At 41.4% G+C, this 17,558-nt stretch overlaps 1 protein-coding gene across 8 annotated transcripts in view; it reads left to right on the top strand.

Moving 5' to 3' along the window:
* The window catches only part of sbf2 (SET binding factor 2), an 89,066-nt gene extending 77,205 nt beyond the window's left edge, over positions 1-11,861 (top strand). For 2 of the 8 annotated variants that reach the window (XM_023953460.2, XM_078944455.1), the window contains exons 30-42: positions 10-84; positions 1,130-1,308; positions 1,455-1,631; positions 1,844-1,945; positions 4,862-5,047; positions 6,044-6,170; positions 6,531-6,658; positions 6,732-6,956; positions 7,037-7,144; positions 7,235-7,425; positions 8,163-8,250; positions 8,345-8,476; positions 10,586-11,861. In XM_023953460.2, the coding sequence (XP_023809228.1) occupies positions 10-84; positions 1,130-1,308; positions 1,455-1,631; positions 1,844-1,945; positions 4,862-5,047; positions 6,044-6,170; positions 6,531-6,658; positions 6,732-6,956; positions 7,037-7,144; positions 7,235-7,425; positions 8,163-8,250; positions 8,345-8,476; positions 10,586-10,684 (1,817 nt within the window). In that variant the 3' untranslated portion in view covers positions 10,685-11,861. Of the gene's footprint in view, positions 1-9; positions 85-1,129; positions 1,309-1,454; positions 1,632-1,843; positions 1,946-4,861; positions 5,048-6,043; positions 6,171-6,530; positions 6,659-6,731; positions 6,957-7,036; positions 7,145-7,231; positions 7,426-8,162; positions 8,251-8,344; positions 8,477-10,585 lie in introns of all 8 variants that reach the window. The other 6 variants (XM_023953459.2, XM_023953461.2, XM_023953463.2 and 3 more) reach the window with 3 other exon arrangements.
* Positions 11,862-17,558: the final 5,697 nt, after the last annotated feature.

Below are 17,558 nucleotides of genomic sequence, written 5' to 3'. Positions count from 1 at the left end.
CATTCTCAGTGCTTGAGTACAAAGATAAACTGTTCACTCACTCAAACCCAAAGCCTACCGCTAAGGAGAGAATCCTCGATCAAGGTATAGTGAAACTGCCGCTCGTCCTCTACCTCTCTACCACATCTGTCGAGCCTTGCCATCTTCTGCTCTTTTATTTTTTTAACCCCCCCTCCCTACAGATGGTTACTAACCAGGTTACCGCAACGGGCTGCAGGCCTCTCACATCTTATGAATTGTACTACTAATCTCTTCTGGGAGCTGTGGTTTTTCACAAACCAGAAAACTCTTTCTATTGGTTTTTTTTTTTTCCTCCTATTGATGCGAAGGCTCAGCATTGCCAGCTGTGGTCAGTAAGAAACCAGAGTCCAGACTGAGGAGAGGGGGGGGAAGGCTGTTTGTCACGACACACAATTGATAAATCACATGAGAAGGCTTTGCAACTCTGCAGTTCAGTGTAAAAATACTCTGAATAGAACTGAATTAGTGCTGAGGAAGTCATCTGTGACGCTCAGTCATGACTTCTTGTCATCGGGGCATATTTTTAGGCGCAGCAGTTTATATCTGTGAAGAAAGTTGCAGACAGCATTTATGTTGGCTTCAGCTTTGGCACAAACCCGTGGACTTGTTGAAGTATTTTCATGTACTGTGAAGAATTTCAGCCCAAACGATCCAAGACTTTTTTTTTTTTTTTTGCAGCTGACTTGTTGAAATCAGATTACAGATGTTGCAGCTAATAGCCCAACAAATGACAACTGAGTCTATTTGTGATGCATTACTGTGAAAAATCACATCCTTCCTGATTCACACTGTTTAGAAGTTGCTGCATGCTGGTTTCCAGAGAAATGTCTTTTTAGACTTGTTGACTCGCTGAAGATTCCTGCAACTTCTGCTTTTAATATGTCAAAGCACCAGATTCTTAGAGGCGGCCGCTTTGTTGCTGGGACGGAAGGAATGAAGGTGTTTACATAATCCCGGTTGAACTGCCGTGCACGTCAACATGGTCGGCATGTCGAGCACTGTTCATCACGCAGTCTTGAGTTTATTTGACGGCGTGTGTACATCAGTGGCATTCAAACAAGCCAGCTTCTGCGCATGTGTCTAAACCTTTGTTTGCAAATGTTTGCAGGCATGTGGGCAAGCCTGCGCTCCAGCAGCAGACTGAGTCAGCATCCATCAATGGCGCAAGTGGGTGCCAAGCTTGCAGGGAAGGATCTGGCACCCCCTGCAGGGAGCAGCAGCCTCCAAGCTCAGCTCCTCAAGCATCAGGCTGCTCTTTACATCTTTGGGGAAAAGTCGCACCTGAAGGTGAGGAGACTTTTGAAGGAGATTGTCCATCAAATATGTGCAGCAAATTCTACCCTACCTTTTAGGGTGTGCAGGCAGGTTATACTATGCTTTTACAAATCCTTTTTTTGTTCCTAATGTAATTAACATTTTAAAAATGTCTGCAGGGCCTTAGAGTGGACTCTTCTTTGAACTGTGAATTGGTGCCGGTGGAGTTTGCAGAAACAAGGCAAGTGAAGGCTTCCTTTAAAAAGCTGCTGAGGGCCTGCGCCCCCAGCTCCACCCCATCCGACTCCGAAGACTCCTTCCTTAAAGCCCTGGAGGACTCTGAGTGGATCCAGCAGGTAAACGAACCAAACAAAAATCGCAGGTTTAATACAGTGACTCTAACAATCACCAAGCAATGCTGAGTGGTAGCAGCATGCTGGTCATCTCATTGGCCCCCAGCAGCCAAACGGGACATACTTTACTGTTGACTTTAGAAAGTCATGTCTTAGTCAGGCAAACATGCTGATGTACTCACAGTGGGTTTGTTTTATTACTCCTCCACCAACAGCTGCACAAGATCCTCCAGCTGGCACTATTTCTGGGGGAGCTTCTGGACACCGGCTCGTCAGTTCTGGTCAGCCTGGAAGACGGCTGGGATCTTACCACGCAAGTGAGAAAAATGCACCTTCTGTGTGACGCTTGATTCCACTCAGCTTCATAACGGGGAAATTCCACATTTTTTGTAGATTAAACTCTGTAGTTATTTACCTGACTCTCTTTACCTAAGATGATATTTTTCATAGTGAGATGTACTTGGTTACCTGTTGAACTTAAAGGTTCATAATTGAGTCCTCACAGATTGCAGCCTCTCTCTCTGATGCATCCTCTTCCATTTCATCTATCCATACCTCTATCTTCAGAACCCACGGATTCCCTTTCAGGGTCAACGGGCTGCTGGAGTTCCCAGCTACCGTTGGGCAAAGGCGGGGGGTAGACCCTGTGCAGGTCACCAGTCTGCTGCAGGGCCATACACTCAGACCTCGGCACAATTTAGAGTCACCAGTAAACCTAAGAAGCAGGTTTCTGGACTGTGAGAGGAAGCTGGAGTGTCCGGAGAAAACCCACACATGAACGGGGAGAACATGCAAACTCCACACAGAAAAGTCCCAGCTGGGGTTTGAACCACGGCCTTCTCGATATGAGGCGAGATGGCTTACCACTACCCCACAAATCATTTTACAGATCAAATAATACTATTTTAAGGTCTTTAGTGTATTTGTTTGAAGCCTCTAAGCTTCACAATTAAGATAAAGCAAACATTTTATGAGGCCAAAACCAGAGCAGTAATAGTTGTTTACTTTCTGATACAAATGTTCACAAAAGCAAGCAACTGTGCAGAGAAGAACATGCTCTCTGGATTTTGTAAATATATTTTTTAAATATATATAAAAAGCATAAATTGTGACTTATTGACAAAAAACCATCTTGCAGATTCAGATGGATAGCTCTGTTTTTGACAGTAGTTAGTTTATATAACTGTTCTGAAAAATCCTGTCTTGTCACACCTGATTGTTCCAGTCTCGTCTGCTGAGATCAAAAGCAGATACAAGCATCTTCACACATCCGAGGGGGCCATGTGTGAATCATAAATCTGCCATCGCTGTTTTTCCTGCTCATCTTGTAATCAGCTCTGTCACTTTGACCCGACATGCAGATATGCGGGAAAAATTCTCATTCCTGTTCATTTCCAATCCCAGACGCTTGTGGTTTAGATTTTGTAGGTATGTAATCAAAAGCTCTGTTTGAATTCAGATCGATTGTTTGCATCTCAGTGTTTCACTGCACGTCTGCTTTATGAGCTCATGTTTTCCATGCTGACCTGGGAAGGTCCACATGTTTTTTTTTTTTGTGCAACAAGCGTGTGTCCTTCAAATGTGTTTATGGGGATTTTGCAGCCCTGGGCTGCTGTTTAAAAGCACGGTTTGCGGATCTCTCTTGTGGGGCACGTGTTTGGCCCCGAGCATCTCTCTCCGTAGGTTACCAGCCCCAACGTGCTAGGTTCTGATCAGCCCGCATGGGCAAATGGACTCCACATGTTCTGAGTTCACAGCCCCATCGACACCCCACAGATGAGATGAAGAACGGCCTTTCCTGTCTTTCTTCTCTCTGTTTTTCAGGTTCTCTTGTCCTCCTTCCCCCCATGCTTCAGTTTTCTATCCGATCTGCTATCAGCTGCACCGGAGCTTATTGGATGTTCCTGCAAACTCTTTCTGCTGCTCATTCCACTCGCGTTCGGCCTCATTAGTCCTGTTAGTGGATATGTAGACAGGCAAGCTAGCCAGCTGTGTTGCCTGCATCAACAAAAGCTTCTCCACTTTGCTCTGTGGAGCAAGATCAAGTGTGCCTGAAGTGTGCTTCAGGATTGCAAAAATCTATGAAGAGCACGCAGCGTTGTTCAGTCAGATGATTAATAATTTTCAGGATCTGTTAAGATATTTCATGTAGACAAAAGGCAGGGGGATCCTGCCAACATAAAAACAGACTTTGTTAAACAGTAAATCCTAGTCAGGCAGAACAAATCCTGCACAGTCGTTGCGAAACAGCTGCCACTTTCAGCAGCTACAATGATAAGGAGCCCATTTTTTATTATAAAGATCAAGATTTGTTTATACTTCTTAAGTGACATGTATACAAGAAAATAACTTGGAAATGTCAACTAAATGCTGTATGCCACACAGATCACTTTTTGTGAGAACATTTAACTTCCATTATATCAGTAATGTTTTAAAATCCATAATTTAGAAATCCTCTTGACGTTACATAATCCTTAAATGTTGAGGTTGAGTTTTGTTTCTTTTCTTTTTCATTTTATTTTAGATCATTTGGTTTAACTTGGACACCAATAGAAAAAAAAAGGTTGAACATTCCGGTTTCAACCCATTCAAAAAGTATTGATCTGATCATTGTTGTGTATTTGCTGTGACTCAGAGTTCTGGCACTGTTCTATATTGGTTACATACCTAACAGGAATATTGAGATTCACTTCTGATGAAAAAGGTGTTCTGGACATTTTTTTGAGACATTTTTCTGATGATGGACATTTATGAAAAAAACATGAAGCCCAAAAATTGTATTTATGAATATTTAATCAAATCATTGTGAATCAGGAGCAAATTAAAAATGCTGTTAAATTAAGCTTGTTTGTGACATAGAAAATACTCTGGTTGGGGTTGCTCCACTTCGAAGGTCCCGCCCACAACTCAGAGGTGAATAAACTCCTGTTATTCTGCAGAAACTATGTCCTAGAAAACAGCAGTTTTTAAAATGTTTTTGGCTAAAAACAGCATAATCATAATTAAAAGACCACAGGGGTACGTTCCAAAAATAGATCAAAAAGTGATCGCATTGGGACTTTAAATTGTGTTCACATACTTTTAACATTATGGCACATTATAGCATATATTTCTTTTTTTTTTTTTTTTTTTTACAGAGGGATTGTGGTGTCATGCAGAAACAAAACATAAAACAAGTTAAGAGATGATAGCCTTAGCTCTATTTGTAATAATTGAGTTTTCTCTCTTTGCAGGTGGTGTCTCTGGTGCAGCTGCTGAGCGATCCTTTCTACCGGACTCTGGAAGGCTTCCAGGTTCTCCTGGAAAAAGAATGGTTCTCCTTCGGCCACAAATTCTGCCAAAGGAGCAACCTGAGTCCCAACAGTCAGGGCAGCGGCTTCACGCCCATTTTCCTGCAGTTCTTGGACTGCGTGCACCAGGTGACAACCCCACCTCTCTCAGAACACGCTTGCATGTACTGTGTGACTCCTCCCACTCCTCTCCCTTAGTGACTTTCACTTAGTTCATATCTTGAGATCATGACATTCTTTAAAAGGATTCTAGCAGAAACAGAGCACTTCCCTCATCATCAGCTGATTTGGCTCCACATCTCTCAACACTGGACATGTACTCTCAGCGACACATTGCACCCGGGAGCGTGCAGCAGGGCTGCTGCCCATATGTCCCCCCCCACACACCAAACCCCCTAAGCAGCATTGAGCTGTCTGCGCTCGCGTGTTTCAGCATCTTTACTTTTCAGTGCGTGCCCAGAGGAGCATGTGGAAAATCGCAGTTTTGGGGATTGAGAGTCTTTAGGAAGGCTTGGGTGTGCGAAGGGATTTTAGGGGCGGGGGGGTTATGAATGAAGCTTTCACAGCCAAGAGCCAAAAAACTGTGTCCGCTCTGAAAGGCTAACTTGAGAGAATGCTGCGGGGTTTTTCTGTGCGCCTCCTGGGGCCCGGCAGCCTCACTCCCATGCACTGACATCAACACATAGTTTCTGCATTTGTCTTTTGAAAATGTAGTTTTGGCACCAAAGACATTTTGGCGGGGGTCCTGGGGTCTGGAGGGTTATAAACAGAGGGAGATGAGATCGGACAAGAGCTCAAAATAGAAGAGCTTTATCTCCAAAACAGCTGTTGTTTTTGCCAGCAGACCCAGGTGGCCTCAAATATTCTGCGATCTTGTCGACCACCTCACCCCTCTGGATGGGAACAATGGAGCAGCAGTCGCGCTGGCCCAGTTTTGACTGTGTCTGCCGGTGATGATATTCCTGACCTCTGCCCTCACAGGACAGCAGACATCCTTTCCTGTTTCTGATTTATACTCAGGAGAGATGAGAATCCAAAGCACAAAGGAACCTCTCAGCTGTCGGACAGAACTACTTTCCCTCTCTGCCTCCGGCTTTCTCAGTCTGTCTTTTCGTGTCCCTGCAGATTTTGGAGCAATATCCCCTGGAGTTCGAGTTTAATCAGTATTATCTAAAGTTCCTGGCCTACCATCACATCTCTAACCGCTTCAAGAACTTCCTGTTGGACTCTGAATATGAGCGCTTGGAACATGGTCAGTGTCCTTTTTAAAAGGTGTACATGTGATTGGTGTGATCATGCTCACTTTGGGAATAAAAAATATTTCTCTCCTTTGACCCTTTATTTGTTGAAATAAATGATTACTTTTTCACAGAGGCTTTTTACTTCACTACATGTACATATTTGATTCCTTAAAAGGAAGCAGTTTCCTGTTATCCAACATATTTGTCATGAAAAGTTCAAAGATTTTTGATCAATTTAACACAATATTGCTGCTCTTAAAGAATTTAAGAAATGTGTGAGAGCTGTTTCCACTGAATTAAAATGTTAAGACTATTGTTTTTATCTTTGCATTTTTTTAAATTGAAGCGTCTGTGTTTGGTATTTGTGGCAGGGCTGCTGTTTGACGATAAAGGGGATAAACAGACTCGCAAAGGCATCTGCATCTGGGACTGTATCAACAGGATGCACCGGAGGAGTCCTATCTTCTTCAACTTTCTCTACAAGCCCTCAGACAGTGTCGTGAGTGTTTGTCTTTTAGCACATGTTAGCATTTAGCTCCCACAGAATAAACCCCAGTGTTTCAAATTCACAGGCCGTTCTGAAGCCATTTGTTGCCGTGTCGAGTCTGACCAAATGGGACTTCTTCACCGATGAGACTCTGTCAGTGGGACCGGGCTACGACTGGAGGATGATGGCCGTGAGGTCCGACGGTTCGACGGAGACGGACGCCATCGCCAACAGCAAGAGGAGGATAGTTTGGCCGTGTTACAGCAGCGTCAGCCACGCCCAGCCGGACGCCATCACCAAACTGCTGGCCGTAAGTTTGCGTGCAGGAAAGTGGTTTTAGAAGCTGTCGGACCTTCTGTGACTTGTTCGTTTTTTTTACCTGTGGTGCAGGACATCGAGAAGCTGGAAGGCGAGCTGAACCAGACCCAGGAGAAATGGCAGACCACTCTGGAAAGAGTCCAAATTAGCATACAGGAAGATATCAAACAAGAAGAGAATGTATGTTTGAAAACACAAGATGGATTTTTCTCAGCTTTTTTTTTTGTTTCATTATTATCTTTTCTCCAATGTTCTCCTGCGTGTCAGCAGCTCCGTAAACAATCAGTATCCATCTCGGGCGTGACCCCCACCTCCAACCTCCAGGCTTTCCATCGGCGCTCCATGCTGCACCTGCCGGACAGTGGACTGGCTGATGACCACACCTCCTCCACAGCCAATGGCGTCAACCGCCGTGCCGCAACGCTTTACAACCAGTTTACCCCAAAGAGCGAGGAGAACAGGTGGAGTGTGGAGGCAGAGGGAGAATTCACAATAGATGCACTCTTTAACTTCCTCAGAGGGGCCGGTCCAGTGTTGCACGGTGATTTATCACTGTGGTATGCTGTGTGTCATGTTTGTGAGAAAAGTCTGCTCTCTCTTAAAGTTGAAGTGTGTAATTTTACAATAACTGAGAGGTTAAAGTACAGTCGCTTGGCTGCGATATCTGGATATTTTCTCTCAAACTTAACAGTCATTAAAATCCACTTTATAACAAATATTTGCAGCTTTTTCTTTGGACATGCTCATCTTTTCTCATAGGAGAACATGCTTTGACAGCTCTCAGAAGGAACAATTCCAAAGATTGTTTGAAAAAATATCAGAACATGAGCATAAATAAATCCTTCTTGTACGTAGTTTAACTTTGTGATGGGATTTCGTGCAATTTTGCTTCTTTTAACAAAAAAATACATTTTATGACATGAAAGTGAGTTTGTGAAAGTTTGAAGTTTCAGAACGTTCAGTTCCGTTAGCAGGGTAAGAAAAAAAAACGCATTGAAAAACAGATTCAAACAAACAGAGAATCGGGGGGTAACTTGTCGAAACACGCCACTTGATCTTTGTCTAATTCTGTTTGTCTTTCAGGCTTTCCAGTAAACAATGACACATTCTCTGCTAATGTTTTCTCATTGCTAAGATTTAAGGCAGGACAAAACAAAAACACAGAAATATTCCTGGATTTCACCGTTTTGTTTCTCAGGTCCTATGAGGGGATCTTGTACAAACGCGGAGCGCTGTTGAAAGGTTGGAAACCCCGCTGGTTTGTGCTGGACGTTACAAAACACCAGGTGTGCAGCTCCTTATTCATTCATTTTATTAAGAAAATAAGAGAGCATAGAGATTAGAAAAAAGGACTCAAAATTAAGGAAACTGCCTTCACAGATGAGATACTACGACACCGGCGAAGACACAAACTGCAGGGGTCACATTGATCTAGCTGAAGTGGAGTCTGCAATGACCGCCACCCCTTCATTAGGAGCCCCCAAGCACATCAACGAAAAGGCTTTCTTTGATGTAAGTATGATCGAAACAATCTGTTTAGAGCTACTTTGTCAAATAAAATGAAATGAAAGCTAGTGGTTCAAACACGGAGCCCTGTGGCACACCCGTAGAGTTTCTTTTCATAAATAAACTGGACTATGTTGGACAATTTCCTCTCAAACAAACCAAAGTTTTGTCACATTCCAGGCCTTTGTGATAAAAGGTTTGGAATGGAGTGTACAGCTGTGGAACAGATGCTTGGTGACGTCATGAAAAGCCAAAGCGCTTCCTCGTTTTTTGGAGACGTGACCTTTCTTTGGGTTTGTTTAGCAGTCATGAACTGAGTAAAACACCTCACAGTTGCAGCAATAACCTTTGTTGCGTTTAATAGTTCAACATTAAAAAAAATCACATTTTTGGAGCGATTGGGGGGGGGGGGGGGGGTAGATAAAATATTGTGTTCTGTTGTGGTGTTGGACCATAGAGATGAAAAAATATGTTAGACTCAAAAATTCAATAATGATCCTGAATATCTGATTATTATAAATAAAATAAACCTACATGAACATTAAATAAATGCAGTTTTTCAACATCTTTTCTTTTTTGGAAACAAGCATAAGCTTATTAGTTCATTCTTTCATTTTCCTCTTTATTTAGGTCAAAAGGCAAAAAAGTCACCTTAATTTAGAATCTATTTGCAATCAAAAACTTAGGTGAAATATAATTTTTTACTGCTAAAAATAAATTCAGGTGTTAAAAAGGTTTTATAAATAAATGTTTCTACTGTATTTTAAAGAAAAATATATAAACTATGTGTAAACTAATTAATTAACTTAATAGACTAATTTGGACACTAAAGGTTAAAGTCCCATTGTCTGTCACACACCTAGGTGTGTGAAATTTGCTCTCCACATGTGACCCATCCCCTGGGGGGGCGGTGAGCTGCAGACACAGCCGTACGCGGTGACCCTTTGGTGGTTTAACCCCCCAATCCAATCCACCCCCTTCATGCAGAGTCTCAAACAGGGAGGTATTGGATCCCATTTTTAGAGTCTTTGGTATAACTTGGCCTGGATTTGAACTCATGACCTTACAGTTACAGGGCGGACACTCTACCACAAGGCCAAGAATTGGCCAAAAGAATTGACCAAGAATGTAGAAAATAAAGTTAAACAAGGCTTTAAAATGAAAATTTTGTTTTTGGCGTTTTTAATATTGCTTTAGGAATTATTCTCATCATAGAGGACATATAAAAATAGAATTAATATTGAAATTGTGTTTTTGAGTATTGCTTTATTCAAATTGAGTTGAATCAGGAGCAGACAAAAAATTGTGTTTTTAAAAAGCTTGTTGTTACCACAAGTTCCCTCTCAATTCTTATGCAGACAAATTGATCCACTAAAGTCTGTAGTTTCCTCATCTGAGCTGGCATCAGGATCAAAACTGTTTGTCTGGATAGCTCCAATATTGCTCGTCATTTTTGCTGCACTGCGAATGTCAGGTTGGGGTTGTGAGGGGCTGTAAGCTAGCGAAAGAAAGTGTAGAAAAGGGATGATGGGAAATCGGCACAGGCTCACACTGCACCAACAGTCCTGCCCACAACACAGAGGGGAATTTCTAATGACTTCCTGCCGCTCTGCAGAAACTATTTCCTAGAAAGCGACACAGTTTTTATTTTTTGTTTTTTGTTTGTTTGCTAAAAACTGCATAATCCTAATGAAAAGACCACTGGGAACACTTTTACAACAGATCAAAAAGAAGATTGGGGTGGGACTTTAATAGCCAAAGTCAAATGTAAATTAAATCAGAAAATGATACACACCTACACAATTACACAAACATCTATGCAAACATACATACTGTTTAAACATCTACATGTACATCTTAACATAAATTAATTGACTTTGGTTAGAAATATTGGTGACTTTTGGATGTTTTTAGGAACCCCCAAAATGATTCTTCTAAAGAAAATGTTCAAGATGAATAGAAAAAATACAATTTGATCTGTTTTCTGAAGGGTTCTGGTGTTTTATTTTTATTAATGTGTAAAGCTTCTAACGCAGCATACCAGGAAAGTGCAGCTTCTTTTTAGGAGAATGAAAAATAAAGTAACTCCTCTTCTTCTATTTGATGATCCTCCAGCTAAAAACCAGCAAGAGAGTCTACAACTTCTGCGCGTCGGACGCTCAGAGCGCTCAGGTATGGATCGACAAGATCCAGAGCTGCATCTCCGACGCCTGAAAGCTGGAGTGAAAAGACACAAAAGCCACTGTGGGGCTGCATCAGTGGCCTGTCAGCATCTCCCACTTCCTTAGACCTTTGGGGACTTCTGTAAAAGTGGCTGATAGTGAAAGATCGGTTGTCTTTACCCGCCACCGAGCAGCCAAAGCGTCCAACTCCTCGGCCTGGCCTGTCAGCTCCTTCTGACACCGATGAAGTGAAGATAAGCTGAAGTTTTTAGGGGAAAATGCACTACCAAGGAAATGTAATCCTACTTGGCTGTAAATACTTTAAAGCAATATCACTGACCAATTGAAAAACTGTGGCTTAACTTTTAAACATATATTTAAAAAAAAAAGATAAAACAGCTTGAAAACCCTTATTTTCTATCAAGTATTTTACTACATGGAAAAGTGATGGCTGCTTGATGAACATGCAAATCGCCACAAACTCTGTTTGATGCACAACATTGAAAAGCTGTTTGCACTTGGCGCTAAAGTACGCACTCCTTATCAGAAATAGATGGTCTAAAGAGATGCAGACAGCCAGGTTAAGGAATTCCTTTAGACGGCGACTCTTCCTCATGACAGATTTAATCCAAAATAATTTGCACAGTGACTTCAGAAATACTTTTCTTTTTCTATTTAAACATGTTCCCACTATTTTTGCTGAATGTTTATTGACTGTTGCATAACACATGTGACTAGTGTGATGTAAATTATTCTTTTTTTGTTGTTTTTTATTAAAAGCGTACCTGTGCAAGTATGGTTGAATCGTGTTTTCTGCAAGTATCTTTGACATTTCATCTTGTAGACTGTATGTGAAGAACATACTTTTCTCACACAGATTCTGATGTGAGCGAGTTGTGTTTGTATGTTGGTGCAAAAACCTAAGTGGCCTGTTCCGTCTTTGTGATTCTAAAAATGTTGTGTTTATTTTGTTGTTGTTGTCCAGACAGGCTTTGTGTCCTTCAAGGGCCTTTTAAACTCATGTATCTGTGTTCTTTATCTTTTTCGTCTTTTCTGTTTCACTTTTTACAATCTGTACAGCTTCATTCCAAAAAAAAAAGGAAAGAAGAAGCACAACAAACAATTCAAAGATGTTTGACAATTTTTTTAAGTTCTTTTTATGTTCAAGTATCTTTGTACCATCTAGTGTTTCCACTAAACTTTTGAAAATAAATTAAATTTACTTGAAATATGTCGTTCCGTGTTGTCATTGAGTAAATATTTGTATTTTTTGACTATAGCAGGAACATCTTTGCTCTAAAGAATGTCTTAAAAAAAGGACTGGTGGGTTGATTCTCAGCATCCCATAAAGGATCTGCATTAATCCATGACTTGAGGAAGGATACATTATTCAAAGGACAAATTAGTTTCTGTCAGAGTGGTTCCGCTTTAGAATACCATGAACTGCCATCCCTACATGACAATCCAGCTGAAAGTCTGAGGTACAATTCAAGGACACCAGAGGAACCATCCAGTTTAGCGTAAATCCAATTTATCAAGTCAAAGTTTTAAAAATATTTCTCAAAAAGTTCACCTTGCTGCAAAAATTCAAAAAATATAAGAATGTGCAGTTTTTCCTACCTTTTTTGTCTTATGTCCTTACACTCTTCCTGATACTGAAAACTTTTACATGAGTGAGCACGTTCTCATCATTCCACTTTAATCCCTTGAGGCCTATTGGTGCTAATAAGCATCATACCTCTCCAAGCTTAACAGTACCTGAATTTGGCATCTACATAAAAGCAAAAATATTAGTGAATGTTTTCAATAACTGGAGAAAATTTCAGGTGTCATGAGGCAGTAATGCACTGAAGAAAAGGCCCATTAGCCAGATGTTCTTTTTTTACATAAGTATAACGGCATGAATTATGATTTAAAAATGTTTTTTAACAATCATGTCTGTACGTCTACAAAAAATACCCTCCTTTTTATGTTGAAATGCACAAATCTGAATAAATTATTTCTTTAGATTGCAGTTCTGCTCATCTCAAACGTGAATTGAAGGTCAGACTTTATAATTAAACAATTATATCCACTTGATACAGTATTTTTTCATTCCCCACTCTTACAGCATCTGATGGGAAATGAAGAAAAAGAAAGATCTACCTTGAGTTAAAAAATATCTTTTTGGGGGTCAGCATATGAACAAATTGAGTTTAGGTGGAAAAATTAGATTCTAAATTCTTCATCGATTAAGTGAATCAGATTTTCCTCCATCCATATTCCAACCCTGCTGAATCCTTTTCAGCATCACAGGGTTGCTGGAGACTGACCCAACCACTGTTGGGTGAAGGTGGAGTACACCCCGTTTTGGTCGCCAGTCTGTCTCAGGGCCACACACACGCACTCATTCACACCTAGGGACAATTTTGAATTACTAATCGACCTATGAAGCATGTTTTTGGACTGTAGGAGGAAGCTGGAGAAATCCTACGCATGCACAAGGAAAATATGCAAACTTCACACAGAAAGGTCCCAGCTGAGATTTAAACCAGGGCCTTCATGCTGTGAGGCGAGAGCACTGACAGATTTTCTATCAGAACCTTCGTGTCATTATTTTGTCTGAAACAGTCTGCATGCAGAGATCTTGTTCTCCTCAGCCAAAGTCTTGGTCTTTCTAACAAAAGCTAGTCAACGATGTGATCATCTAGTCAACACATCAATAATAGCTCTGTGAAGATGTTTGATGGAAGAGGAAAGTCCTTTGTCAACTGACATCTAATGGGTCAAAAGACAGGGGAAAAAAGTTGATTATCTGGCTGTAATTAACCTTTCATAAAGCAAAGTTATCATTTTCTTTTGCCCGGCCAGAAAGTTGCGCAGTGGATGGGTGACTTGCCAGCAAAGAAGGCCTTGTTGGGTCCTTCAAAAAGAAAAAAGAAAAAACACCCACAGGAGGTCAGAGGAAGATCTTTTTAGGAGGGATGTGGTGGCTGTTTCTCCCACAGTAGAGGTCTTGCAGCTGGCTGGTACAGGCAGCAGGTGCAGATGTGCTGCATGCAAACATCTGGGCTGACCATCTGGCATTCCCCTCCATATTTAGCCCACTTGCTTTAGGTACGGAGATTTGGGGACACAACTGGATGGATGCTGCGGATGTTGTCTGGTTGGGTCGAATGGAATGGCGTGATCTGAATTCTTTTTCCGAACAGCGGTTTCTTCTGATAACTGTCTTCACCTAGCTGCACGCCTCTGATTGGACTAAACCAGATTTGAATGACCTGCATACGTGTTTGAAGCAATGTATAAGCATGACAGGAGTTTGGCTACATTACGGCTTCTGCAATTGATGTCTCCACTAAGAAGAACTTACAAACGAAAGCCTCCATTCTCCCTGCAAACAGTGAATTTCCTATGCATAAGAATCTTGTGTAACTTGGCTGCAATCTGAGTTCCATGATTAGCGTCTTACATAAACTTCACATAAAAAGGATGATTTTTGGATTCAACATGCAGCTGCTTTTTTGTTTGATTAAAAAAAAAAGTAAAACTTTGAAATATGCTGATTGGCCTTTCTGTCGACCCTAAAAACATACTTTAGTGACACATGATACTGATTTATTTCATTGCTCCTCTAAGTCCTATTATCCATGTAGTCCTCTGGCTGCAATGAATGCAAACTATGTGGAGCAGTTTCATTTCCTCTGCGTCTCAGCGATGTGGGCGATTAAATTGGAGGCTGCTGGGGGCCCTTCTGCGGGCACCTGCTCCGAAACTCAACCAAAGCGCTGATCTCACCGGCTCACATCCCACTGCTGGAATCAGCATGATGTCAGCTCCCAGCAGAACATGGGGGTCCACTTGATCCTGCTTATCCCAACACAGCCCAGCCATCCATGACCGGAAAAACCTCAATTAAAGGTGTTATTTAGAGCTTTAGAAGATAGAAGAACAGGTTTCCTCACATCAGTTTACTTTTTTTTATCTGATTCCCTTATGTTTTGTTTATACTTGCCAGTGTGTGACCCACTGTGCAGCTAAACCTGGAGTACATTCAACTATGAAAAACCCTCCAAGGTCACTGTTAAAAGTCATCTAACCCAGAAGAAGAGAGAAAAAAAACAAGCATCTGCAAGTCATTTTTTTTTTACCACACCATCCCATAAAATGTTCCAGTTTGGATAAGGATGTTTTAGCGGAGTCAGATGAATTGGTTATGGACGTTAGGCTCTCGTTCGGACACATGGAGCAAGGGTGAGGCGGCAAGAGATATTCTTGTATTTGGAATGTGGAAAGGCTTGTGCAATTTCGCCATGGAGATGAGAGACATTTAATTCTGAGAAAACTCTTTGGAGTGGTCAGAGGAGACGGCAGAATTTGCAAACCATCCAAGGACATAAATACTTTTAAAAAACAAAAACAAAACAAGCAAAAAATGTGGACAGCAAATCTGTCCACCGCAAAAAAACAAAGTATATCCTGCTGAGTGTGTTCTGACTATCATCTAATGTGATGAACCTGCTTCAGTGCAAACTTCTGTAAACATGGAGGATCCTGAATCTTTATTTGGACTGAAATTGCATCCTCAGTTGCAGCTCAGACATTTGGGCAGTCTGTCTCTGTGTCTGATCTTATCAGCAGCGCAGTGGCACACAGACATGTGCACACTGTCAAATCAGTTGTACAAATGCAGGCTCTTATCTCATCTCATCTGCTCCATCAGCTCTGAACTTATCCTGAACTTTCCAGATCCCGTCTCTGTTGAAGAGCACCACATCAAGTCAGGCCTTTTTTCCCGGATGGTGAAGACTTTATTGTGCAGCCTGGCAGACAGCAGACAAACAAGTGCCCACTGATGATGGTTTCACTCAGTTACAGAGTTCCAGTTACTGAAACACAAGGAACAGGGGGGGCAAAGGTGATGAGTACGTGTGAAAACATCTTTGTTGCACAGGCTGATTTGTTTTGACAGAAAGACCTCATTGCTGCGTGTCGTGTGCGTCAAGTGTTATCAAGCTTGTTTAGATGTTACTGGAACAGTGAGGTCATACAATGCAACATCTACAGACCTGCTCCAGAGGCTTCTTTCTCCATTTGAAGGAAGCATCTGACGGTGTCTCAGCCTTCAAATCAAACTCTTTGTGGTGAAAGTGCTTTGCTTCTGTGTTGATTGAAACACCCACTCCAATGAAAATTGTGTTTTTAACATGATCTTGTGGTATTTTTGTCATGATGGAGGACATATATAAAGAAAATGAAGATTAAAATTGCATTTGTGAGTATTCATCTTTTCAAATTGTTGTGTATCAGAAACAGACAAAAAAATGATGTTTGCAAAAGCTCGTAGGTGTGGCATAGGACCTACTACGGCAGAGCTACAGGCTCCCTGCTCTGCTCTATTCTGATGCGTCCATTTGCAGACAAACGTCTTTGTTTTCCTCATCCGAGCTAGCGTCTGTTTAAAACTGTACGTCTGGATAGCTCCAGTATCGCTTGCCCCTTTTTGTCACACCAGTAATGTTAGTTTGGGGGTGTGAGGGGCTGTGAGTTAGCAGGATAGCGTTTATCCCTTGTGCTATCTTAGATGACCCCACCCTCACATTGACGTGTTCTCCCTACCATGACAAACGTGGATAAAGGTGGAAAGATTTCATGTAATCCATGGACACCAGTGAGGTTCACAAATCATTGACGAAAAAAAGTTCAGAGCACTGTCTAGTGGGTCTAGATGACCCCACTCCCAACGTTAAAGTGCCTAGGACAGCACAAGGGTTACACAGATGGACGAAGGGAAGGGGGGGCAGGATAACACTAGTCCCACTCACAAATCAGGCTAATTTTTGGATTTTCCTGCAGCTCTGCAGAAACCATGTCCCAGAAAAAGACAAGATTTTTTGATTGTACCCAAAATCTGGGTAATCATGATTAAAAGGTCACTGGGAACTATTTGAAATAGATCAAAAGACAATGTCACCGGCCATGTCATCTCTGCAGCTATGCTTGTTTAAGTTTTCACCCTCAACTTCCCTCATCGATAAAGAAAAGCAAAATTTTGGGGGTAAATTTAATATCAAATCTATAGAAAAACACAGACTTCACACAGTTCTGGTTATGGAAGTTGCAGCTGAACTTTGGTGGGTCTTACCTTTAGCAGAAAGCAACAGGAGTTGCCTGATCATTCCAGCCACCATGTGAAACCACTGACACTTTTTGTAGAAAATTGAACATGCATTAAAAAAAGTCTAAATCTCATGACTATGTGGAGTTTGATGCCAAACATCCAGGAAGTTTGGGAAACGACACTTGGATGACTCAAAACTGTATTAAATGCGTGTGGAAAAAACACACTGAGCATCAAACTCATATGCAAAAGGAGCAGATGGATGCAGAAAAAAAAATGCTTTATTTGAAAACTTTTGGAACAATTGGCCAGGAACCAAGCTAATGCAAAGCCAAAGCACTTTGTGGCAGAACTTAAATCTCCACGCCTGCAGACAGAATCTTTCTCCTCCTCTGCTCTCGGGTAGAATGTTTCTAAGCATGCACACTTCAAGCTTTTTTAGAAAAACCTGTGAAAGTCCCTGCAGGCAAGCTATTAGACGGTTTTGCAAAGAGGCAAATACCCAAAAAAAAAAAAAAAAGACGGCAGAGCTGTTGAATAACTTTCCGGTGTTTTGCAGTTTGTCAGTTTTGTTAAAAATTCACTCAATCTTCTGTTTTTGTATGTTTCAGCTTAGTCACTGTGGAAAAAAATATATACAGCTCATACATTTTAAATGGAACCTGAAATAATTTCTTACAGAACGAGTTGTGAAATATGTCTTCACTAATAAACCTGCACAAAAACACAGTATTATAGTTCTATAGTCTACATGCAATGTTGTATTATGCCTGTGCTCTAAATATTTCAGGATTTTATGAACCACCTTGTGATCTTCAGCGGTCTC

The sequence above is a fragment of the Oryzias latipes genome, chromosome 3 (genome assembly GCF_053564925.1).
Source record: "Oryzias latipes strain Hd-rR chromosome 3, Olatipes_Hd-rR_3.1".
Taxonomy (NCBI): Eukaryota; Metazoa; Chordata; class Actinopteri; order Beloniformes; family Adrianichthyidae; genus Oryzias; species Oryzias latipes.
This window is presented reverse-complemented; position numbering and strand designations above follow the sequence as displayed.